This window comes from Tympanuchus pallidicinctus, unplaced genomic scaffold (assembly GCF_026119805.1).
Source record: "Tympanuchus pallidicinctus isolate F22 unplaced genomic scaffold, pur_lepc_1.0 scaffold3, whole genome shotgun sequence".
Classification (NCBI taxonomy): Eukaryota; Metazoa; Chordata; class Aves; order Galliformes; family Phasianidae; genus Tympanuchus; species Tympanuchus pallidicinctus.
This window is the reverse complement of record NW_026294747.1, coordinates 57,906,755-57,929,844: the sequence shown is the minus strand read 5'-3', so window position 1 is coordinate 57,929,844 and position 23,090 is coordinate 57,906,755. Positions and strand designations below refer to the sequence as shown.

The window sequence follows — 23,090 nt, the reverse complement described above, 5'->3', positions numbered from 1 at the left end:
CGGGCGGGGAGCGGCGCGGCGCATGCGCGGTCTGTACGGGGCCCTCAGCGCGCGTGCGCGGCGCAGGCGCAGAAGGCGGTGCGCAGGCGCGGAACGTGGTGCGCGTGCGCGGCCCGCGCTCTTCTCTGAGGCCCGGCGCCGCGCGAGGAGGCTGCGCTGCTCGGCCCCGGGAGGTGGGTGCGGAACAGGGCCGGAGGGCGGCCGGGGGAGGCCGGGCAGGAGGTCCCGGCCGAGGCCGAGCAGCGCGCTGGGGGCCGGCGGGGCGCGCCTCCCTCGCCCGGCGGCCCGGGCCGGCCTAGTTGGGCCTAGCTCGGCCTAGCCCGGCGCGGAGCGGCCCCGCGGTGCGGATCTGTAGCGGGCGGCGGGCCGGGAGGCGCGAGGCGGGCGGGGCGCGCGGCTCTCAGCCTCGTGCTGCCGATCGCTGCGGGAACAAACGGCCGCGCGAGGGGGGAAGGCGCTTCGACCCAGCTGTGCTGAAATGGGCGCCAGGTGGCCGAGCGGCGCCGTAACCGGGCGGCTCCGCGCCTCGCGTTCCGGTGCTCGCAGCGTGCGCCCCGCCGAGCCGTAACGTGTAACGTAACGTGTAACGTTATAACGTGTAACGTGCTGTGGGAGCCGCGCGGCGCCGGGCCGGGAGTGCGGTCTGTTGACGGCCGTGCCGTGTGCGGGATGGGCCGCTGAGACCGGCTGAGAAATGGTTTGGGACCTGAGGTTATCCGGTACGGTGATCTGCCTTAGTGTGAGCCGTAACGACTCCGGGAATTAAGCTGCTCTGTTATGTGGCTGTGTGGATTTGCGGAAAGAGCTGCTTCTCTCTCTTTGTTTCCTTCTTCTCTTTTCTCTCTCCCAACCTGAGGGCATGGCTGGACTTGAAGTTGAGTACAGAAGTGGGGAACATCCATCGCATCTCAGGAAAAGTGTACACTGTAAAATTGCTGTGTTTGTAAGGGCAGCTTTATTGGGAGGAGGTTTTCACACAGAGGATGTTGATGCACTGGAACAGGTTGCCCAAGGAGGTTGTGGATGCTCTGAGACATCAGAAGGCTAACGGTTCATCATCATAGAATCCTAGATTGGCCTGGGTAGCAAAGGAGCACAGTGCTCATCCAGGTACAACCCCTGCTGTGTGCAGGTCGCCAACCAGCAGCCCAGGCTGCCCAGAGCCACATCCAGCCTGGCCTTGAATGCCTGCAGGGATGGGGCATCCACAGCCTCCTTGGGGAACCAGTGCCAGTGCCTCACCACCCTCTGGCTGAAAAACTTCCTCCTCATATCCAACCCAAACCTCCCCTGTCTCACTTTAAAACCATTCCCCTTGTCCTATCACCATCCACCCGCACAAACAGCTGTTCCCTCCTGTTTATAGCTCCCTTCAAGTACTGGAAGGCCACCATGAGGTCTCCATGGAGCTTTCTCTTCTCCAAGTTAAAAGAACTGGGAAGAACTGGTTCCCAACACAGGCAAACTGCTTGTCTTACATAGGGCATCCTCTCTGCTGGCAGGACAGCAAAGTCCTTTCCATGGTCAGGATGTGGCTATTGGATTTCAGTTGTCGCATAAAGATACACATTTGAGTAGTTTTCCATAAAGGAAAGACACTGTTTAATGATTTGCCTGATGATGTATCCGGTACGGAGCTGAAATAATTCTTTCTTTTTAAACTTACAAAGTAGACCCACATGGACCTTTTAGAACTACTTCAGAGTCAGCTGACGTGGTGAGCTGTTCGGCAAACATCAGCTGTTAGCTCAGGCAGTGAAGATAGGGGACAGGCATGTTTCCTTTGCCAAATTTTTTTCCATTCTGTTACTGGTGGCTTAAGAATTCTGGAGATAAGAAATGGGGGTGGGACTTTTTTTTTTTTTTTTTTTTTTTTTTTTTTTTTTTTTTTAAAGAATTTGTTATCTTACTCTGTAAGGAGAAGCTGGGATGGGTTTGTCATTGGGATGTGGCTTGAGCTGAGAGCCAGGCTGGGTGATTCCCCCCAGTGGCTTGTAGAGCTTGGCAGGGGCTGGAGGAGGGCAGGGCAGCGTCTGGCAGCGGGATCAAAGTGAGGAGTGGGAGGCAGGCAGAGTCTGTCCTGAGGGGCAGGAGGAGGCTGCAACCACCTGGCTTCTGTGTGACTGCACACAAGGAGCTGCTGACGTGTCTGTTGTGGCCCACTGGTGTGTATGGGTGTCTTTAATGCTCACTGAGTCTGCAGCTGATAGTAGCTCTGCTCTCTGTGAGGTTATCACCTGGGCCACTTCAGGCAGGCGGTGAGGGCGCCCTGAGCATGGTGCTGTGCTTTAACCCGGCGTGTGGCTGAGCACCACACAGCTGTTTGCTCACTGCCCTCCTTTCTCAGTGGGGAAAAAAGCCAAAGAGTTCATGGGTTGAGATAAAGCTGGTTATTAAGATAGAGAGAAGAAAAAAGCATAGCAGTTGTGACTATATGTACGTGTACGAGTGATGCACAAGCAGTTGCCGCTCACCAACTGATGGCCTCCAGTGAGTGGAAGAAAGTGAGATAAGCTCTCCCCCCTCAGAACTCTCCTTCCACCTGGTGCCACACACTGTGCAATCTCCCTTTGGCTGTTTTAAGCCGGCTGTCCCGATTCTGTCTCCCCCCAGCAGCCCTCACTGAGAGGCTGGGATGGCCTCTGTACAGCACTGCTTAGCAACAGCTACAAGCTGTGTTACCAACATTGTTTTTGTCCGAGAATCAAAACAGATTCATTTTGGCAGAAGATGCTGATCTGTACTGAGCAGGAGAATTGTTGTTTGATGTATAAATTTTAATGGATTTCTTTACTTGGAATAAACTGACGCCACAGTCATACATGAAAGCTGTATTTGTTCACTTTTATGCCTTGATAGCTCCTTGTGATAACAATGTGGAAAATCCACAGCGACGTGTTTGTGTCCCTGTGATCAAATGCAGGGCTGGTAGTGGCACTGGACTGTGAGTGGGGCTGAGAGAAGCAGCTGTAGTTGGTGGAGGTTTGCGATGAGAGGAGTGCAGGGAGCATTGGTTGAAATCAGGAGACATCGGGCTCAAGTGCAACCCTCTTCCATCTGATGGTGGAAGGATCTGTTCAGACTTCTGTTTTTAGTTAAACTAGAAACCATCCTCAGGTTGTTGAGGGAAAATCCCAATTTTTTTCTGAGCTTTTTAGGCTTTTCAGAACCTTCTGCACTCGCTCTTTAGAACAAGAGAGAGATTGACATGAATTCATTGCTTTCAAGATAACTAAATGGGTGGATCTGTATGGCCACAGCTCTTTATTTTGTAGCTCGACCCAGGGATGCTTCGCAGCAGCCAGAGCCAGCAGGCAGCTTTCTGCTGTCAGTAATGTCTGTTTGGAATAAGTGGTTCCCTTTAAATGGAAGCACTCACAGCTCTCACTGCCACTTCCTGAAGTACTGTGGTTGAATTAATGACTACACGGGCTGCTGTTTCACAGCCAACTTCTGCTTGAATCTTCACTGCTTGAATATGAAATCTTTTTGTTTCTGTAGGACAGCATGGAAAACTCGACTATGCAGAGCTCAGATAATACAGAGGAGGAGAAGACAACAACGGCAGCGGCTGTAAGCAGTGACGGCACTGGCAATGGTGCTGAAACAGCAGCAGAAGAGCAGAATATGGACTTCAGCACGGAAATTATGAGTGTAACTGAGATGGAACAATCACCTGATAGTTCCCCTGGCCTGAATGAAGACAACACGCAAGAAGAGGGGGAAATTCCAAACATTGGGAGTTTACAGACAACAGATATTGAGGCTGGCTTCCCTCCGGATTTTGACAAGTTCTGGAAAGTAGTAGAGGACAATCCCCAGGATTTCACAGGATGGGTCTATCTACTGCAGTACGTAGAGCAAGAGGTTAGTGTGTGCCCCTGCCTCCTTGGTCTGCCAGAAGCAACCAAAGAAAACCAAACTAGCTCCTGGATGTTCCACTAACAAAAAAAACTGTATGTCAGGCTTTGGTGTGCGCTGCTTTAAGGTGGTTGTCAAGATCATAAGATAACAGCTATTTTTGAGATGATACTGAAACAATAACTAATTTGAAAATGGGAATACTGTGGTTTATTTGTTTGTTTGTTTTCACTCTTGCAAGAATTTTGTTCCGGCTTCTAAAGGAGAAAGTATCTTTGCACTTAGTTTTTGATAGTAAACAGTCGGCTGTGCACTGGAGCACAGTCAGCATTACTTAAAGGCACGTTGATTGTGCTCGACTTTTGTAACACCCTTCTCAGTTTTTAATTAGACTAAGCTGTGTGTAACCTGCTGTGTGTTAGTTGGGTCCTGCTTAGCCACGTGCACCACAGCAAACAGGGACCAGTGTCTTTTCTCATGAGAGGCAGATAACCTGTGGGGCTTCTTGCAGCAGGATATGTGAAAACAGAAGTTCATCTTGTTGCTTGTTGAGCCTGTGTAAATTCACACACACACACGCATACAGTGCATGGCTGTAATGTCCAAGTGATTCTGTCTAAGGAGGTCTCTGAACTGCAAATGGCCAGGAAAGGTTTCTGAGGAAGCTTTGTTGTATGTTTGCCCTGTTCTTAGACTTGTCTTGGTCAGTCTTTGGGTGGGCTTAGTGCATTAGGTGTGACTTTGGTCTGATGGCACCTGCTGCCAGGACAAGACGCTAGCTACATGCTTGTTTTGTTCTTCAAACTTGGTGCTGGAAACAGTCTGTTACCTTTTGTTTTGTGCTTCTTTGCAGAACCACTTGCCAGCTGCCAGGAAAGCCTTTGACAAGTTTTTCACACACTATCCATATTGCTATGGGTACTGGAAGAAGTACGCAGACCTGGAGAAGAGACATGACAACATCAAGCAGTCCGATGAGGTACGTAGGTAGCTGGACGAAGCTGTTGCCTCTGATCCTGTGAGCCAAATAATGACTGAGGTACCACAAGTCATTTGGCTGCCAGAACCTGCCGTGTATGGTCAGGTTTGTAGGGATTTTGTTTGCACTTGTCACTTCTGTGGCATTGTAGCTAATGTTTTCTCTCTTTGTTGGCAGGTGCGTTAAACCTCTACAGTTTGTCAAGCTTTGCAGTGCAAGCCTCTGTATTACACTGCAGCTTAACAAGTAGGGCAGGGCTTTTCTCTCACTTACATTTATTACTCATTTTCAAAAGAATATAGTTGGTTTGCTGGTCACAATTGCTCCATCTTATTGCATTTTTGGTCAGACGCTGTCAATGATGATCTAATGGGTCTGTGCCCTATGGTCTATACCCCAAAGCCTGCCCACACAACCTGGTCAGAATGCAGGGACCGCTGCGCTTTGAAGATCAAGACCTGCACGTGGAGATCAGAACATTGCCATGTTCTATCCAACCTCCACCCGAATGGTAATGGTAGATTATTTAAACAAAATTCCAGTAATTAGTATTTCTAAGGTTCACCGGATAACACAGTGTTGCCTCTCTATTAGGACACCATTAAGTATTTGAAGTACAGTTCACCTTCTCTTCATAGGTTTATCGCAGAGGGCTTCAGGCAATTCCTCTTAGTGTTGATCTTTGGATACATTATATAAACTTCTTAAAAGACACCTTGGACCCTGATGACCCTGAAGCTAACAGTACTATTCGAGGGTAAGTTGAGAGCAGAGTAAATGGTGTGAGAAGGATGTGTGTGGTTGCATTGTGCAGCCAGAGGAGTGTGAGCTGAGGGCTGGAGGAGGAGCTGCAAGTGGAAACCTCAGCTTCTAGAGAAACCTTCTCAATTTCATGCATCTGACACACAGAAGATAGTTTTAAGTAAGCAGTTTAAGTATGATTGCGAGTAAATGAGCATTTTTCTTAGAACTTTTCTTCCTTGCTCTATCACTGCATCCAGAAACGACTAAATTTTTTTTCAGAGCCTATGAACATGCAGTTTTAGCTGCTGGGACAGATTTCCGTTCTGACAGACTGTGGGAAATGTATATAAACTGGGAGGATGAGCAGGGAAACCTGAGGGAAGTTACATCCATATATGATCGTATCCTTGGAATTCCAACACAGCTCTACAGTCATCACTTCCAAAGGTAAAGAGGAACCAAAGGTGTAGCTAATGCTGTGAATTTCTTAACTGTGTGCAAACCTACTTCTTTGCATGTGAAAATGGTCACCTGGAGCAACAGTTTAAAATAGTTCTCTTTTATTTATTCATACGTATTCACTAGCTATTTTAAAGTGCTGGTGCACATTTTAGGAATATGGTTTTAGATTAGGTCTCAAATTGTTCTGCAGATTAAAAGAATGCCTTGGAATTGTCAGTCTTTGGAAAAAAAAAACAATCATAGAATGAAAGCTCTTGTGGAATGAGACCCTTTTAGAACTTAATACCTCCTGCAGTGCTCACTTGTGGCAAAACACTTTTGTAGAATCACAGAATGGCCTGGGTTGGAAGGGACCTCAAGGATCACCACTCTCCAACCCTCCTGCCACAGGCAGCATTCCCAGCCACTAGATCAAGTACCAGATCACATTGCCCAGGGCCCATCCAACCTGGCCTTGAGCATCTCCAGGAATGGGGCACCCACAGCCTCTCTGGGCAGCCTATGCCAGCTCCTCACCATCCTCTCAGTGAAAACCTCCACTGACATCTAATCTCAATCTCCCTTCTTTTAGTTTAAAACTGTTCCCTTTTGTCCTACCACTGTCTGCCCATGTAAAAAGTTGACTTCTCTCCTGTTTATAATCTCCCTTTAAATATTGGCTGGCCACAGTGATATCTCCTCGCAGCCTTCTCTTCTGCAGGCTGAACAAATCCAGCTCCCTCCACCTTTCCTCACAGAAGAGGTGCTCTAGCCTCTGATCATCTTAGTGGCCTCCTTTGGATCCTCTCAAAGAGCTCCACGTCCTTCCTGTACTGGGGGCCCCAGAGCTGGACACAGGACTCCAGATGAGGCCTCATGAGGGCAGAGTAGAGGGGGACAGTCACCTCCCTCTCCCTGCTGGCCACTTCTCTTTTGATAGAGCCTAGGATACCATTGGCCTGAGCTGCAAGAGCACACTGCTGGCTCATATTCAGGGACCCGAGTCCTTCTCCACAGTGCTACCCTCAGTAAGGTCTTCTCACAGTCTGTACGCAGACCTGGGATTACCCCAACCCGAGAGCAAAACGTTGCACTTTGCTTTGTTGACCCTCATTGAGTTCACACGTGCCCACCTTTTGAGTTGGCCAGGATCTGGTGTGACTGGGTGACCAGTCTGGTAGATGAGGGAAGGGCTGCTGATGTCTTCCTAGACTTCAGCACAGCCTTTGGCGTGATCTCTCATGGGCTGCTTCTGGGGAAACTGGCTGCCTGTGACCTGGACAGGTCTGCCCTTCTTTGGGTAAGGAACTGGCTGAGGGCCGTGCCCAGCGGGTCGCGGTGAATGAAGTCCAGCTGTGACCCGTTTCAAGTGGTGTCCCCCAGGTCTTGGTACTGGGGCCCATCTTATTTAATATCTTTATTGATGACCTAGATGAGGGCATTGAGTGTATCCTCAGTAAATTTGCAGATGACACCAAGCTGGGAGGTGGTGTGGATCTGCCTGAGGGCAGGGAGGCCCTGCAGAGGGATCTGGATCAGCTGGATGGCTGGGCTGAGGTGAATGGGATGAGGTTCAACAAGGCCAGGTGTCGGGTCCTGCACTTTGGGCACAGCAACTCCATGCAGCGCTATGGGCTTGGGGATGAGTGGCTGGATGAGTGTGGAGAAGAGAAGCTGGGGGTGTTGGTTGATGCTCGGCTGAACATGAGCCCTGAACAACATCATCCTGGCCTGCATTAGGAATGGCCAGCAGGAGCAGGGAGGTGAGCATCCCCTGTACTCAGCACTGGTGAGGCCGCACCTCGAGTGCTGTGTTCAGTTTTGGGCCCCTCACTACAGTAAAGACCTTGAGGCCCTGGAACGTGTGCAGAGAAGGGCAACGAAATGGGGAGGGGTCTGGAGCACAGGGCTGATGAGGAGCGGCTGAGGGAGCTGGGATTGTTCAGCGTGGAGAAGAGGAGCTCAGGGGAGACCTGACTGCACTCTGCAACCTCCTGAAGGGAGGCTGTGGTGGAGAGGGGTTTGGCCTCTTCTCCCGAGCAACGAGCAGGACAAGGGGTAATGGCCACAAGTTGTATCAGAGGAGGTTTAGTTTGGACATGATGAAGAACTTTTTCTCTCAGAGAGTGGTCAGGCACTGCAATGGCTGGCAGGGAGGTGGTGGAGTCACCATCCCTGGCAGTGTATGAGAGGCGTCTGGATGAGGAGCTGTGAGATGTGGGTTAGTGCTTGTGGTGATGGTGATGGGAGGGCGGTTGGACTCGGTGATCTTGTAGGTCCTTTCCAACCTTGTGATTCTATGACTCTGGATGGCATCCCTTCCTTCTGCTGTATCAACTGCACTACTGAGCGTGGTGACATCATGTTGTTTAAGCATAAGTAGAAATGCTTAGCTAAGTTACAGATAGTTGAGCTCTACGTTAGTATGGAGAGATTGAGAGAACTAGAAGCCCTGGTTAAGTTATGCAGTGATCTTCCTTGTAATTTCTGCAGATCTGAGTGTTTTGTATTCAATATTTAAGTTCATAATTCCATTTTTCTTTGAAATGTGAAACTCGTGAACATCTGATACATAGTAGAAGGTTTGTTCTATGTGTTTGTTTTCAGAAGTGTGTGCTCACTGGTGCTCCAGATCAATGAGGTGATTTAGAACCTGACAGGATTTATTGTGCTCTGATGGTGTGTAAGCATAAAATGCCAAATTAGCGGTGATGTGTTCTGACTACTTGCAGGTTTAAAGACCATGTCCAGAACAACTTGCCTCGAGACCTGCTGACTTCTGAGCAGTTTATCCAGCTGCGCAGAGAGCTGGCATCTGTGAATGGCCACGCAGGGGGCGACGCGTCGGCTGGCGACGACCTGCCCTCGGGTACCGAGGACATCACTGACCCTGCCAAGGTACATATGCAGAGAGTTTCTGTCGGGATCTCTTCCCTTACTCTTGCATATCACTGCTCCTTGCCTCATGCTGTAGACAGACAGCTTTTGTCTGTAGAGCATGCTCTAACAGCACTTCCGTAGGTGTCAAAGAAATGGAGCTCATCTTTAAGATAAGACCAAAACTTCACGTAGAAAACCTTTAGTTGGGTTGCACTAAGAACCAAGGCATCATCGGGGTAATACTCCTCCCTCCCCCAAGCTGTGTTGTGCAGCATTTAATGCATCCGTGCTACTTTTGATTTATGCATAGTTCTGTTGTCTTAAAGTGTGTTTACAAAGCTGATGCAGCGTCTCCTTGTGTTACATTTCTGAACAATTGTGTTTTAGCTAATCACTGAAATAGAGAACATGAGGCACAGAATCATTGAGATTCATCAGGAAATGTTCAATCACAATGAACATGAAGTCAGTAAGAGGTGGACATTTGAAGAAGGGGTAAGTTTGTTTTTGCTTCGTAAGGCGGCACGCGAGAGTTGTGAGCGTAAGACTGGGAACTCAGAGCTTGAGTAACAGTGAGGCCTTCGGTTTAAGCTCTTGTGGGACTTTGAGTAAAGATCTCGCTTCACTTCTTGCTCTTCTTGTCACAAGCAGCTTGTGGGGCCGGCTCTGTCACCTGAGGTTGAAAAGGCCTTTCAGCAGTATTTGCAGAGGCAGGCTGAGCCGCTCCGTGCACACAGGTGCTGTGCAGTGCTGTGGTGCTGCAGTGCTGCCTGCCTGAGGGGAGAGCTGGGCTCCGTGGTCCTCACAGGTCCCTTCCCACCTTCCAGCTGGGTGGTGCTGTAATTCAGCCCTGCTTTGTGCGTGCAGTGTTACACAGTAATTGGAATTGCTGTCTTCTGCCTTCGTCCATTTGAAAGGAAGGCATATCCTAAAAGAAAAAACAGATTTTGGTTTGCCTGTGTATTTTCGGATTATATTCTTGCATCTAAAATCATTTAGCTTTTGTTTTCCAGAAGTAACCGTCATTAACATGCTGCTCCCATGTGTGACATGTTGAAAGTAGTTAATTAAAGTAATAATTCGATCACAGCAAGTAGAAAGCACTTTCTGTGTAGAGTTAAGTTGAACTCCTTTAGGCAAAGCAGCCTGAGGCTTTCAGTTCTGGGTGTTTTCTGGTGAGCTGGTACTGTGTTGCAACACTGAAAGGAGGAACAAAGAGCACATTGTGCCCAAGAATCCCACATTGGTGGGATGGTCGGAGATTCCTTAATAGCCTGCATGATCTCAGAGCTGTTTTTGTGTTCCTTGCTGTGCTTTGGTAAAGTGGGCAAGGTGCTGTACAAGCCAGGGGAACTCAGACCTGTGGTTCCATGGCCCATCCTAGCAGGCAGCCAGCTGCAGTGAATGGAAGCACAGCTTGGAGGGCTGTCACCAGTTAGAGGTGCTGCAGGATCTCCTTTGTGCCAGGTGTCTGTCCTGGAGGGAGCAGAGATACAGAGATACAGAGAGCTTCTCAAGAGGAAGTGAGGCTCAGGTGTGCTGTTAGGTAGCACAGAATGGTGGTGAATGGAGCTGTCTCTGGCTCAGGTTTAGCTACAGTTCCCGCAGCTTCTGAGAATGCTCGAAGTGTGGATGTGCCATGGAAAGTGTATTGGAAACAGGTTATTCTGTAACAGTCCTGGCCAGAACCCCAACTGCTCTACCAAGAGAGCATCTGCTGTGTAGACACTAACACTTGGGATCTATGGAGTGTGTAATGTGACCTTAAATGTGTCTTCACAACAGAGATGGGGAAGAAGTGCAGCAGATGTCAGGGAGTGGTAGAGGCCTCACAGCCCTGTGTTACTTTTAGTTTTTAGCAGCAACAATGTATGTGGATTTATCACCACAACAAACTACCAGGGCTCAGGGTAGGATTCAGCGAGGATCGCAGAGATGATGGGCTTTAAATTTGGAGTGGCCTTAAGGGATTGAATATTCCTCCTTAATTGTGATAACACTTGCAGTAACGCAACACTTGAGTGAATGAGTGTATACTGAGGTGGAGCTGCAGTATGGGCAATAAATAATCAACTAAAATTAAATGTGAAGAGAAAGAAAGGACATCTCTGGAAGGGTGCTTTGCCGTGCTTAGTTTAGAGCAGTGTTTATACTTCCTGTGCTGAGCTCAGTCCAGCCCAGCTCTTGCTGGCAGCAGTGCCAGTGCAGTCACAGGATCAGGACGGTGTAGGTTGGGGGGGACCTTAAGGATCGTCATGGAGCTGCAGCCACAGGTCAGGCTGCCCAGGATCCCATCCAGCCTGGCCTAGCAGTCTCACTACTTATGGAGCCATCAGCTTACTTTAAACATTTGATATGGAATTCAAATCAATGCTGTCTTTCCTTGCCATGATCCTCAACCAGATGTGGAAGTTGACCTGTAGGATGTTTATTAGTGCAGTGGTGAGTGTTTGGACAGTATGTTTGTGCACAGTAACTGTTGCTTATAACGTTGCTGTTAGATTGCAGTGGAAGGGATTGCAGGGTCGTTACGTTTGTCGCCTTCTTCAGATGCTGTGTACGTCTGCACTCAGAAAGCTTTCAGGGTAAACCAAGCTCTAGACTAACATGTAGCCATCAGCCACGTTTCTCAGTTAAGTGGGATCACCCCACTTGACTTGAATAGGTGATAAGGTACCATTTTGAAGTCCTGCTATAAAATGCCATTACTTGAATGGTGTGTGGTTGGTTTTTAACCGGCTTGCCTGTGTGCTTGTTAGTCTTACCTCACGTCCTGTGGTTGTTGCAGATAAAGAGGCCTTACTTCCACGTGAAACCTCTGGAGAAAGCTCAGCTAAAAAACTGGAAAGAGTACTTAGAATTTGAGATAGAAAATGGGACGCATGAACGAGTTGTGGTCCTCTTTGAGAGATGTGTTATTTCATGTGCCCTCTATGAGGACTTCTGGATCAAGGTAAGGGAGGTGGTTGGCCACTGTTCCCATGGCATACGCTGACCTGGTGACTAACCTTTTGTACTCTTGTCGAACGTTGTTCATATATAACTATATCTGTTGCATTAGGAGATGGTCTGCTTGCAACCAGATTTGACTGCTGCATATGCCAACTTCGTTGCCTCTCTACGTCCTTCCTTACAGAAACTAGTCTAGTGGTTCAATAAAGGTGCTGAATGGGTTTAAACAAAAGAATTTTATCCTTCTGTCCTGTACTTAAAGGCAAACGTAAGCTGTAAAATTATTCAATCTCTGCTCTGTTTTCAACTATAGTATGCCAAATACATGGAGAATCATAGTATTGAAGGAGTGAGGCATGTCTACAGCAGGGCTTGCACAATACACCTTCCTAAGAAACCGATGGTTCACATGCTGTGGGCTGCCTTTGAGGAACAGCAGGGTAAGAGCAGGGTTGGCTTCTCCTGGGAGCGGTTCTGCTGGAAGGAAGCAGCTGGAAGTGTCATATTTTAAAGCGTCTCCCCTGGTGTTTTAGGCAACATCGATGAGGCGAGGAGAATCCTGAAGACCTTTGAGGAGTGCATTCTAGGCCTGGCCATGGTTCGCTTGCGCAGAGTGAGCTTGGAGCGCAGGCACGGGAACATGGAAGAAGCCGAGCGCCTGCTGGAAGAAGCTGTTAGGAATGCCAAGTCAGTTAGTGAATCCTCATTCTATGCCATCAAATTAGCTCGGCACCTCTTCAAAGTGCAGAAAAATCTCCCAAAGGCAAGAAAAGTGCTGTCAGATGCCATAGAAATCGACAAAGTATGTGTTCTTTCCTTGCTGTACTAAAAACAAAAACAAACCGGTCTTTTTTTTCCCCATTTCTTAAAATATGGCAACAATGATGACAGGTACTGTAACTGTATGTGATGTTTCGTTACTGCGTGGAGACACCAGTCCCTCTAAACTGATGTTGCCATATTTGCAGTTTGCAGTTGTAACTCTTTAGTGGGAAGTGGGGTTTGCTTCATTTTGCCTTTTAGGAGTAGTAACCGTGATGGAAGTGTTCCTGTCTTGAGGCAAACCAAATTGGTCACGTAGGCATTGCTCCTGGATTGCTTTGTGTAACTGCTGCAGCCCTGCTAGCTCCACACAGCACCTGTTTTTGGGGTGTTGGATCACTTCCATCCTTTTGTGCATCAAACCAGGTCAAAGATGACCAGTATGAAAACAAAATGCTGATGTTGGCTGCTCTGATGTATCCTCGTGCTGATATGGAATGTGTTCAGTAGATACACAGTCTGTTAAATACCTGATGCAGCAGGTTGACAAGTTCTGATCTTATTCCTTTTTTCTTCTTTTTTCTTTTTTTTGTACAGGAAAATACAAAGCTGTACCTCAACTTGCTTGAAATGGAGTACTGTGGTGATCTCACACAAAACGAAGAAAACATTCTGAGCTGTTTTGATAAAGCTGTTAATGGCTCTTTGTCTATAAAAATGAGGGTTACGTTTTCACAGCGGAAAGTGGAATTTCTTGAAGATTTTGGTTCTGATGTAAACAAGTAAGATACAGTGTGTGCATTGGCCAAATTAAGGTCACAGAGTGCCTGTGAAAGTGGCAGGGCAGGGATGGCTTAGTGCACCCATAAAGCTGTTTATTTCCACCACAGCTCTTTCTGGAGGTACGGCTGCTTTTCCACACTGAAGTCCTGTTTTGAAGTAGGAATCTCTGCTCTGAAAATCAGCCCTTTTTTCTGCAGTCCCTCAGGATGCCTCAGAGTGAGCTCTCGCCACTCATAACTTCCTGCTGTAGTTTTCTTCCCCTAAGATCTCTGGAGGAGGATGCTTCCCAGAGAGTTTTGTGGCTGCTACATGCACTGCTGTGCCCTGTGAGCAGCTGCTTGAGATCCCAAAACTGCAGTGTTGGTTTTTTCCTTCCCCTGCACTTAGAAGTGTTAGCAGTGCCATATGCTTCCATGGCAGAATCATGTAAGAGTGCAGCTTTTACTGAAACACTAGATAAGCTTTATTTGTCTTGATTCTCTATTGTAAAATAAGCTCTTGTTTTTATTTACATTTTGCAGCTAAGTAACTGGGCAAGATGAAGCAGGAGTTAATCTTGCTGCTGTGTGCTTTTAGCAATAGCTGTCCTCAACTTGTGCTGGCTCTGAGTGTTGTGGCTCACGTGGCAGCTGGGCGCTGCAGCTTTCAGGTCTGAAGCAGACCAAACAAAGGGAAGTGTAAAGCTTGCAAACAGTATTGCAGGAGGAAGAATAAGAGCAAGAAACGTTTTTCTCAGGAGCAGTACTGGCAGATGATGCATTTTGCATTTGGTGCCTTGTGAACTGTAGCATGATCAGCTGCAATGATAGTCAGTTTGAATTAGGAAAGGAAGTGCAACTTCTGCTCAGCAGCACGCAGTCATCCATAAAGCAGCAGTGGCACAGCTCAGGTGGGCTGCAGCACATTACTTGTCCTTCCCTGGTGGAGGAAAGCCCTTATGTTTTCTGCTGCAGGTTTCATTCTGCATAACACTGATGGCCAGTATTTAAAGACAAGTCCAGTCCTGAGCATCAGTGCAGGGTGGTGCAGCAGCACCAAGGTGACGTGACGCCGTTGCTGGAAGGAGCAGCACGTTTTGGAAACCTCTGTGAAGTTTGGCTATAAAAGAACTGCAGGCAGGGCGAGGAGTTCAGCAAGTTGGGGATTTGTCAGCTGACGGTTCTGAGAAAACTCTTGCTGTGTTTTATGGAATCTCCCTTCAAATTAAGATGTGGAATTTGTTTGCTTTGTTTTTCCTTGGCTTTTCAATCCGTTGGTCACTGGGGTAGAATGTTGTAGTATTTCTACATTTTGAAGTAGACGTTTTAAAACGATTGCTTGTGCTTAAATGTTAGCATGGTGAGCAAAGCACTTTGTGTTTCTTTTTACCTTCAGGCTTTTGGATGCATATGACGAGCACCAAGCACTTCTGAAGGAGCAGGATACTTTAAAGAGGAGAGCAGAGAACGGGTGGGTAGCCTGATGTGTAAGCTAACTGGGTGGATGATGTACTGCCCCGATTGATGCAGAAATACTGCAGGGAGCAGCCTCTGAGGCTGCTGGTTTGGGGTTGGTTTTTATTTTTTGCTACTTTGTGGAATCAATATATTTGTCTTTAAAACTGACTGCAAGAACAAAATGGCTGCTTTCTCGCTTAAAAGCGTAACCTGGGGCTGCACTGAGGGTTTAAATCCTGGGAGATTTCCTCTGTAAGTGATGACAAGTTAGATTTAGTTCCACTAAAACTAAAGAATGCTGGTAAAAGTAACCAAAGCTCCAAGTAGGGGCACGGAGTTGATGTCTCAGTTGGAGCACCAGCATGATTTAAACAGTGGGCTGTTCTGAGGCAGCGTTTATCATTGTCCTCCTCAGAACCTTGCTGCATTATCCCATTAAGCAGGATGCTGAATTTGGAAATGCTGCTCACTCCTGTCTGTGGCAGCATTTCTCACTGGTGTGCACAACGTAAGGCAGCCTTCACAGGCATGTGCTGACTTTGCAGATCGGAGGAGCCAGATGAGAAGAAAATGCTCACAGACGAGCAAACCATGGCATCAGCACAGATGATGGATGGAGACATGCAGGTCAATCAGGCAGCATACAACTATAATGCCTGGTATCAGGTGAGGGTTGTTTTTTCTTACTGCTGCACACGTTTGGATGTAAGCAAGCTGTTGTTTTCCTGGGGACTTTTCTTTACCTGTGGCCAAGTGTCAGTCGTTAAGGAAAGGCTGGAATAAAGCCTCATCTTGCTTTTGTTGCTCTTTATACTGTAAGTGTAAAATAATTCTCTGTGGTGTGGGGCAGATAACAGCTTGGTGACTGTTCAGATGAAGGGAAGCACAGCAACACTTAAGGAGAGTTTTCATCATTAACTTCTCCAGCTGGTGCTTCCTGCAACACCTCTGTGTGTGCTCCTGTACCATGTGTGCGAGATCAGAGGCTGTTCCTGCATGGCATTTTATCCCCTGTAGGGACACAGGAACGTAGTAAGCTTGGTTTCCTCTTGTTGCTGGGCCTGTGGTGCAGCACCTCCAGTGCATGCTCTGCTTGCTTCTGCACTAACAGCTTGTTTTGTGTCTTGGCCAAGGGGAGGATTACAAAGTCAGAGCATCGAAACTTGCCCTGTCTGTATGAGGTTAATCCTGACGTTGGATAGTGCTGCTCCTCGTCAGCAGGGATGTGCATCACGTGCTGTGGGCTTGGAGTGCATGGCCTTGTTCTGAGTAGCAGAGGGGCAGCTGAAACGTTTGCTCAAGCAGTGCAATGGAAACTTGTTTTTAGCTGCAGGAGCCCACCAAGCCAATGAGAGCAGTGTTCCCAGATACGCAGGCAGCTGTGTAACTTGTTCTAGAACTCTCTGTGTTTTAAGGACAAATGTTCACTCCAAAGCCAGGTGGGGAAAGTTGTGTCAGCTGTGGAAACCAGTCTGTGCTGGGTTCGGGGGAGAAGCCCTGTTGGCAGTCAGAGCCACGGGAGGAGCAGACCTGTGCCCTTCCTTGGTGAAGGTCTCTGCGCTGTTGTTGAAGTGCTGAGTCCATCCCTGAGTGCCTGTATTTCAAATCACGTGGAGGAGATCAGACAGAAGCCCTCTCTGACGGGATGGACAAAAACATCCCAGGCAACAGTATCTGCCTTGCTCTGTTATTGTAACTGAAGCACAGCTGCTCTTGTAAGGCGGTTCAGAGTTGACAGGCCTTGCACTGCAGGGAACGCCTGCAGCTGTTCCACCCTTTGTATTACTGAGATTCAGGAGCACGCAGAGCTCCAAGCAGAAGGTGTTGTGGATGTGACACAGAGCAACTGACACCTGTGTGGCTGCAGGGGCTGCTGTGATCAGAGCAGCTGACAGGACGAAATGCTGAAGCCCTGTGTGCCTTTCTGGAAAGAAGTGCATCAGCTTAAAGCAACAAGGCATTCTGACTTATTTATCTCTTGTCTTTCTGTTCTAGTACAATTACCAGAACGCATGGAATTATGGACAGTATTATTCTCCTTCAACTTGATCAGAAGAGCGAGTGAAGTTCACTGTGCAGTATCAACAAAGAGTAAAATATATTTTTCTAAATTAGGGTTGTGAAAGAACTGTTGTAATACCTGCTTTTTGGTCTTTTGCATGTAAAATGAGCTGATGTTCACAGGGTATGTGTGAAGCAAGAATTGTGTGCTGGTAACTGATAAAATTGGTATCTGTACAATTCTAGTTTACCATAAATGCATTTTTTTTAATTCCCTGCACTAACTTATGGAGCTGTCTGAAGCATTTTGTTCAGTCTCGTATCGATCCCTGCAGAGGGCTGACCCTGGCTGCCCACCAAGCTGTTCCCTCATTTCTCTTCAGCCCACATGGAGAAAGTGTGACTTCCCAACAGAGCCCCACCACCTCGTGTGCTGAGGTCTCAAGGACAGGAGATTGCTCACCCCTTACCACCGTGGGCAGAACAGACTCAGCGTGTGGAAGATGAATTTGTAACAGAGCGGGGCAGTGAGAACTAAAAGCAAACGAGAACACTTTCCTGCCGCTCCCCTTCTTCCCAGCTTCAACGTCTGCCTCAATTCTTGTACCTAAGCCGTAGGATTTCCTCCTCTGCTCCTCCTTCCCCTGCTCTTCCCAGCCCCAGGGTGGCCCCTTCCCTTGCCTTGCCTTCAGGAGCTCCAGGATCGCAGGCAGTGATCCAGGACCTCATCTGGGCCGCAGCCCTGCAGCCCTCCTGCACTGCGGTGGGCCGCTCTCCCTGGGCTGCAGCAGCTCTGCGTGGTCCCTGCGTGCTGAGGCACAGCACCTCCTGCCCCCTGCTGACCCGGGGGGCTGCTGCCCACTTTCACCCCCCTCGCACAGCTGCTCTGCAGTGTGTTTGAAGCCTTTCTGCAGTGCAGGCTCACAGCAGTGCAGATGGTGCAGCTTGCCGACTGCGCCTTGGATGGAGGCGGTGCTTGGGGCGACCCTGCAGGCACCATCCTGCCCCACAGGCCCGATGCGGCGCTGTGGATCTAAGCAGTAAACCTTCCTGTTTTAAAGCAAGCAGTTCTTAGGTCTGTCGGCCCCAGAGGCTGCCCTGGGAGAGGAGCAGCTCTTTGCCCTGTTCTGCTCTCCTTCCCAACCAAAACTTCACCCATTTCCATGGTGCGATGCTGTTCTGCCCCGGTGAGCAAATCCCAGATTGCTTTGTTGTAGGCTCGTGGCTGAACCTCTTCAGCTGGAGGTGGCAGCCTTTGAAAGCTGTGACGTGTATTTTCTATTCCACGTGGGGGGGTCAAAAATTAAAATGCAGTGCAAAATGATGTTGCATTCTTTTTTTAAGAAACACAAACTGTGTTTGGGATGATTTTTGTATCTAGAGTTTTTCATGTACACAATGTGAGCAAACTTTTTTCATTTTGATCAAAGTGATCATTCTCATTTTCGTAATAAAAGCAAGGAATTCAGCAGTTCTTGGAGCTTTCTTGGATGTCCTCATTCACACTGAGAATAAATTCCAGTTTTGTTCAAAAAACAAAGATTGACTGCTGTAGTTACAGTACAGAAACACCTCAAACTCGAGGCGGGTCAACATCAGCCCTAACAGTTTGGAATGCATTTAAAGGAGAAGCTTCCCACCTCTAACCAACAGTGCTGGCTGAGTGCTGCAGCTGCACTGTGATGAAGTCAGGAGAGAAAGGCTGTGCTGAGGACTTGAGCTCAGGGTCGAAATGAAGGCATTTCAGTTACGGGTCAGCACTGAAGGGACTCTGAGGTCGGCAGGGACACTGACTGGCAGTTCAGAGGGGGGAGCTTTGTGCATTTCCCCCCTAGAGCAAGAGAAGGAGGGAGGCAAGCAGACACAAAAGAACAGTTGCGTGTATAAACAATGTTTTCTTTAGTGGTGTGTTACTGTACAGCAGTTGGGGGGAGCAAATCTGATTTCAATACAAGGCCACAGTTGTAGTTATATCCTGAAGTTACGAGAGCAGAACTGCAGCTGTCAGAAGCTTTCTTGCTCAAATGCATTCCCAGCAGCGAAGACAAACCTTCATTTCACTCAATATCCACCAATTCCACTTCAAAGAAAAGTTTTGCATTTGGTGGAATTCTGTTGGCACAAGTTAAGGAAACTGAACGAGGCAGTTAGTAGCTCGTGGGGCTGAGCAATGGTTCAGCACCTGTTCTGCTCAGTGTCTGTTTCACATTTCCTGGCCTGTGTTAACATCCTGACTTCAGTGTGGAACCACAGCTGCTGCTCAACGCCAGCGGTCGCGAGACGTTCAGTAGCAGGGCTGCAGGCGAGCTGCTACTAAAACATGCTTTCATCGCTGCGATTCCACCTGAAGAGCTGAGTTTTACCTTCACTGCTGGAGTGTTGTCTCCCCTTGTGGGCAAACTGCCTCATTTCAAGATACGCTGCTGTAAATTTGCTCGGACAACACTTCCAGCTACCAGATGTAAGGTTAAAAGAGGAGAGCAATCCCTGCCTAATGAGCAGCAGGAAGGGTTGGTAAAAAATCAACAGGACCACTCATTCTGCTGTGATTTCAGCCGTATCCAGAGCTGCTGCTCTGCAAGCTCCAACACTACAGCAGCAGCTTCTTCCAGCTACACTGGCTGTGCTTTTGCTGCATTCAGAAGGAGCTGGAGAAAAAAAAAGGTAGAAAACAATGACAAACCTTTGCTGCATGCTGGAGTGCAGCAACACGGACAGAAGGTTTTCTTCCAAACAAGTGAGCAGTCGGATCCATCGCTTTGTGACACTTATTTATATCCCCCAGTGCTCTGAGCCTGCTCTAAGCAGCAAGTGAACACTGCCCTGTCCCTGCCTGCAAAGCACATCCTTCTGCCAAGCTGCATTCCCAGGGCACTTAAAATAGCAGTGAGTTATTGATTGTGAAAGGATACTTAGCATCCGGCTGCCCTTTCTTGCCATACGCCCACTCAGGTTCAATTTCCAGCTGAGCCTTCTCTCCTTTACTCATAGTTAAGAGAGCTTCATCCCACTACAAACAGACCAAAACAAAAGAAAACACAGCAAGTCTTAAAGCACCACCAACAACAAAGAGCGCTGATCTGCTTCTCACCTCGTTTCCACAAAGCTGGGTGTGATAAAACAACTTCTTCCAGCATTTCACCCCCCCAGTGCACGCTGTAAGGTACCTCCTCCTTCCTTCCATCTGAGGAAGCATTTACCCACAGCTGCTGTTGGCACCAACCCAATCTGCACCGGCCTGGGCCGCCCAGCACAGCTCAGCCCCACGGATCCACGTAGCAAACATGCTGCTGAATCAAAGAAGTGAACATGCCTGCTTCAAGGGAACTGTGTACGGCCTCAGAACATGTTTTGGAGCTGAACACCGCATGTACAGCACTGAGAGGTTTTGTCTTCTGCTGTCTCCACCTCTCAATCTCCCCCCTGTCCTGACCACGGATCAGTGCTCATTGAGATCTGCTCTTAAATGCCAACTTTACATCAGTCCTCGTCCCTCTTTGAGACTGCCCTACCAAAACCAGCAATCATTTGAGCACCACATCAGCATCACAACAAACAGCTGCTCGTCGTGGCCTGTAACCAATGAAGGGCCCTCTGTGCCACAGGAGCATCAAACCCAGTGACTAAAGAAAACCCCGCTACTTCTGCAGTGCCCGAGGCTGCTTCCCCTCCCCAGTTCCACCCAGCAAGGCTGCCTTTCTGCACGGAAGGTCACACATGTGAACAGATACAAAGTCAGGTCAGCATCAGATCCCTCCTGTATCCTTATCAGCCACAAACAGCCAACTTCAGCACAGGCTCAGCGCTGCTCCGCTCTGTGCTGGAATCTCCCCCACACAGCTGAGCACACCAGTACCTGCGGGCTGAAGATTTAAGCAAGCTGGTGGATCTGCAGAACAGTTCACAGCATCAATAGCACAACTCTGTACACGACAGCAACCAGAATTTGGAGGCTCAGCACACAAAGCAGCACTGAGGCAAACAGAAAAGATGCTGACAAAAGCCCATCTCCTGGTTGCTCAGAGCACCCAGCACTGCGGCAGCTGAGCCTGGGAACCAGATCGTCTCTGTGCTGCAGGGCTGTGCAGACAGCAAGGGGCTGCGCTCCCCCCACAGCGCTGCAGGTGGAAGGAGGCACCGGAACGGACCAACAGCACGTCCTGCTGACGGCAGAGCTTTCCCCTTTTCACCTCAGCAGGGAACAAACCAGCTCCAACTCTGCACTGCAGCCATGTAACTGAAGGCTGAAAACTCTTTGGGTCCCGAGGGAATCGGCACTGATTTGTACTTACGCCTCTGATGACTTTTCCTATGCCGACTTTGAAACTTAAAGGTTTGGCTGCTTTCTTCTTCTTTGAACCTGAAAGACAGTTTTACATTTATGTGCTTTAACATCACACGCTGAACTTTATCTGGAATTACTGCTGAGATCACGCTTTAAATAAATACCCATCCTCCTTGTATCACCTCTAGGAACTATCAGATTGTTAAGAGAAAATTCACTGTTGTGCACTAAAAACACCATTAAATGTTCAGGTTGCACGCTGACACACATCTTCCACATACCGACCCACTGAACCTAAGAGTCAGTTCTGAATTATTAGATTCGATGGCACATCTCATAAATGTGTTACTGAAACAGCAGAGCCAGCAGGGAACCAATTCTGCTGTGAATGCTGCAGAAGTGTTTGAAAGCAAGCAGTGAATCACTGGCAGTGTCTGAGCTCCTCGCAGTGCTGGGCAGCACTGCTGGAAGGGCTCCTGGCTCTTCGGTGTCCCACACCTGAATTCTCTGATTGGGGTTGGAACCAAATGATCTTTAAAGGTGCCTTCCAACCCCACCATTCCATGAGTGTGCATTACCAGCACACGTCTGTGCTCTGATGCCCCGTCCATCCCTGGAGGTGTTCAGGGCCAGGTTGGATGGGGCCCTGGGCAGCCTGGGCTGCTGTGAAATGTGGAGGTTGGTGGCCCTGCATGGCACAGGGGGGTTGGAGCTTCGTGATCCTTGAGGTCCCTTCCAACCCGGGCCGTTCTGTGCTTCTGGTGTTCTAGAGGAGACTGCTTCAGAGCTCTGCTGCTCCAGTGCAGGTTTTCTTACACAAGCACACCAATTAGTGTCTCATCAGAGAAGCTAACCACGCTGCCCTGTTCCACAGATAGGAAAGCTCTCCGTTCAGACCCCATCCTTCACCCCAAGCAGCTGCAGCACTGCTGGAAGCGCTGCACTCAGTGCCAGCTGTGGCTCTGGGGACAGCAGAGGGGCAGGAAGCAGCCGTGTCACACTGCAGCCCACAGTAACGCCCAGCACCCACACAGCCCAGCTCAGTTCTTTCCACGAAGGCAGGCACAAAGGCTCACAGGGCGCACGCACAGCACACACGCAGCCTTACTGGTCTGGATGTTGGTGTCGAAGACGGTTCCGTCCTGCAGCTTCCCGGTGTACCAGCAGTGCACGGTGTCTCCTTTCTTTGGGAAGTTGGTTTTGTCACCCTTCTTTAAGATGGATTTCACATACTTCGGCGGCCCCTGATCGCAGAACGGTTCCGATGGCAGCGCTCCGCCTCCCCCCCCTCGCCCGCCCCCCATTTGCGGGCACGGCGTGCGGCTCCCCGGCCGCGGCCTCACCGACCTCCTCCGCGGGCTCCTCGGCCTTCGCCGCTTTCTCCTTCTCCTTCTCCGCCTTGCCGGGCTTCGCTTTCTCCGCCGCCGGCTCGGCTCCGTCCGTGCCCTTGAAGCGCTGAGAGCCGCGGGGCCGCAGCTCCGTCACGGCCCGCCCCGCACCCGGCGCCCCGCACCCGGCGCCCCGCACCCGGCGCCCCGCACCCGGCGCCCCGCACCCGGCGCCCCGCACCCGGCGCCCCGCACCCGGCGCCCCGCACCCGGCGCCCCGCACCCGGCGCCCCGCACCCGGCGCCCGCCCGTACCTGCGTGAGGAACAGCTGCGTGTAGGCCGCGATCAGCTGCTCCTTGTTGGCCGTCTTGGCCACGTTCTTCACCTGCCCCAGCAGGCGGTGCTCGGCCAGGAACTGCAAGGACAGAGCCGGGCTGAGCGGGGCCGGCCTGAGCGGGGCGGCTGGGGGCCGGGCGCCGCGCCGTGCCGTACCGCCTGCGCCGCGTGTTCCTGCAGGAACTTGATGATGTCCTTCTTGGGCAGCGCCTCGCTCCGCAGCTCCTCCGCGCTCCAGGGCTGCGCGGGCGCCGTGGCCGCCGCCATCTTCCCGCCGCCCCGCTCCTCCTCCCGCAGCGCA

At 49.7% G+C, this 23,090-nt stretch overlaps 2 protein-coding genes and 1 non-coding gene across 4 annotated transcripts; 2 read left to right on the top strand and 1 right to left on the bottom strand.

The window, feature by feature from the left end:
* Positions 1-57: 57 nt before the first annotated feature.
* On the top strand, positions 58-18,313 carry PRPF39 (pre-mRNA processing factor 39). 2 transcript variants are annotated; one of them, XM_052696606.1, is made up of 14 exons: positions 58-173; positions 3,502-3,867; positions 4,715-4,840; positions 5,479-5,597; positions 5,864-6,031; positions 8,758-8,923; positions 9,293-9,400; positions 11,694-11,858; positions 12,171-12,297; positions 12,391-12,659; positions 13,217-13,401; positions 14,777-14,851; positions 15,384-15,504; positions 16,834-18,313. In XM_052696606.1, the coding sequence occupies exons 2-14, from the start codon at positions 3,508-3,510 to the stop codon at positions 16,885-16,887; spliced, it is 2,043 nt and encodes a 680-aa protein (XP_052552566.1). In that variant the 5' UTR covers positions 58-173; positions 3,502-3,507; the 3' UTR covers positions 16,888-18,313. The 2 variants fall into 2 exon arrangements, with proteins under 2 accessions (XP_052552566.1, XP_052552567.1); XM_052696607.1 differs by lacking the exon at positions 58-173 and adding an exon at positions 611-719.
* LOC128087450 (small nucleolar RNA SNORD127) lies at positions 12,731-12,816 on the top strand. The gene has a single exon (XR_008209863.1). It is a non-coding gene; the product is annotated as a small nucleolar RNA SNORD127 (small nucleolar RNA).
* Positions 18,314-18,714: 401 nt separating the features above from the next.
* On the bottom strand, positions 18,715-23,062 carry FKBP3 (FKBP prolyl isomerase 3). The gene is made up of 7 exons (XM_052696684.1): positions 22,946-23,062; positions 22,767-22,868; positions 22,472-22,579; positions 22,233-22,368; positions 21,132-21,199; positions 19,752-19,849; positions 18,715-18,951 (listed from the first exon to the last, which is right to left on the bottom strand). The coding sequence occupies exons 1-7, from the start codon at positions 23,054-23,056 to the stop codon at positions 18,897-18,899; spliced, it is 678 nt and encodes a 225-aa protein (XP_052552644.1). The 5' UTR covers positions 23,057-23,062; the 3' UTR covers positions 18,715-18,896.
* Between the last annotated feature and the right edge of the window lie 28 nt (positions 23,063-23,090).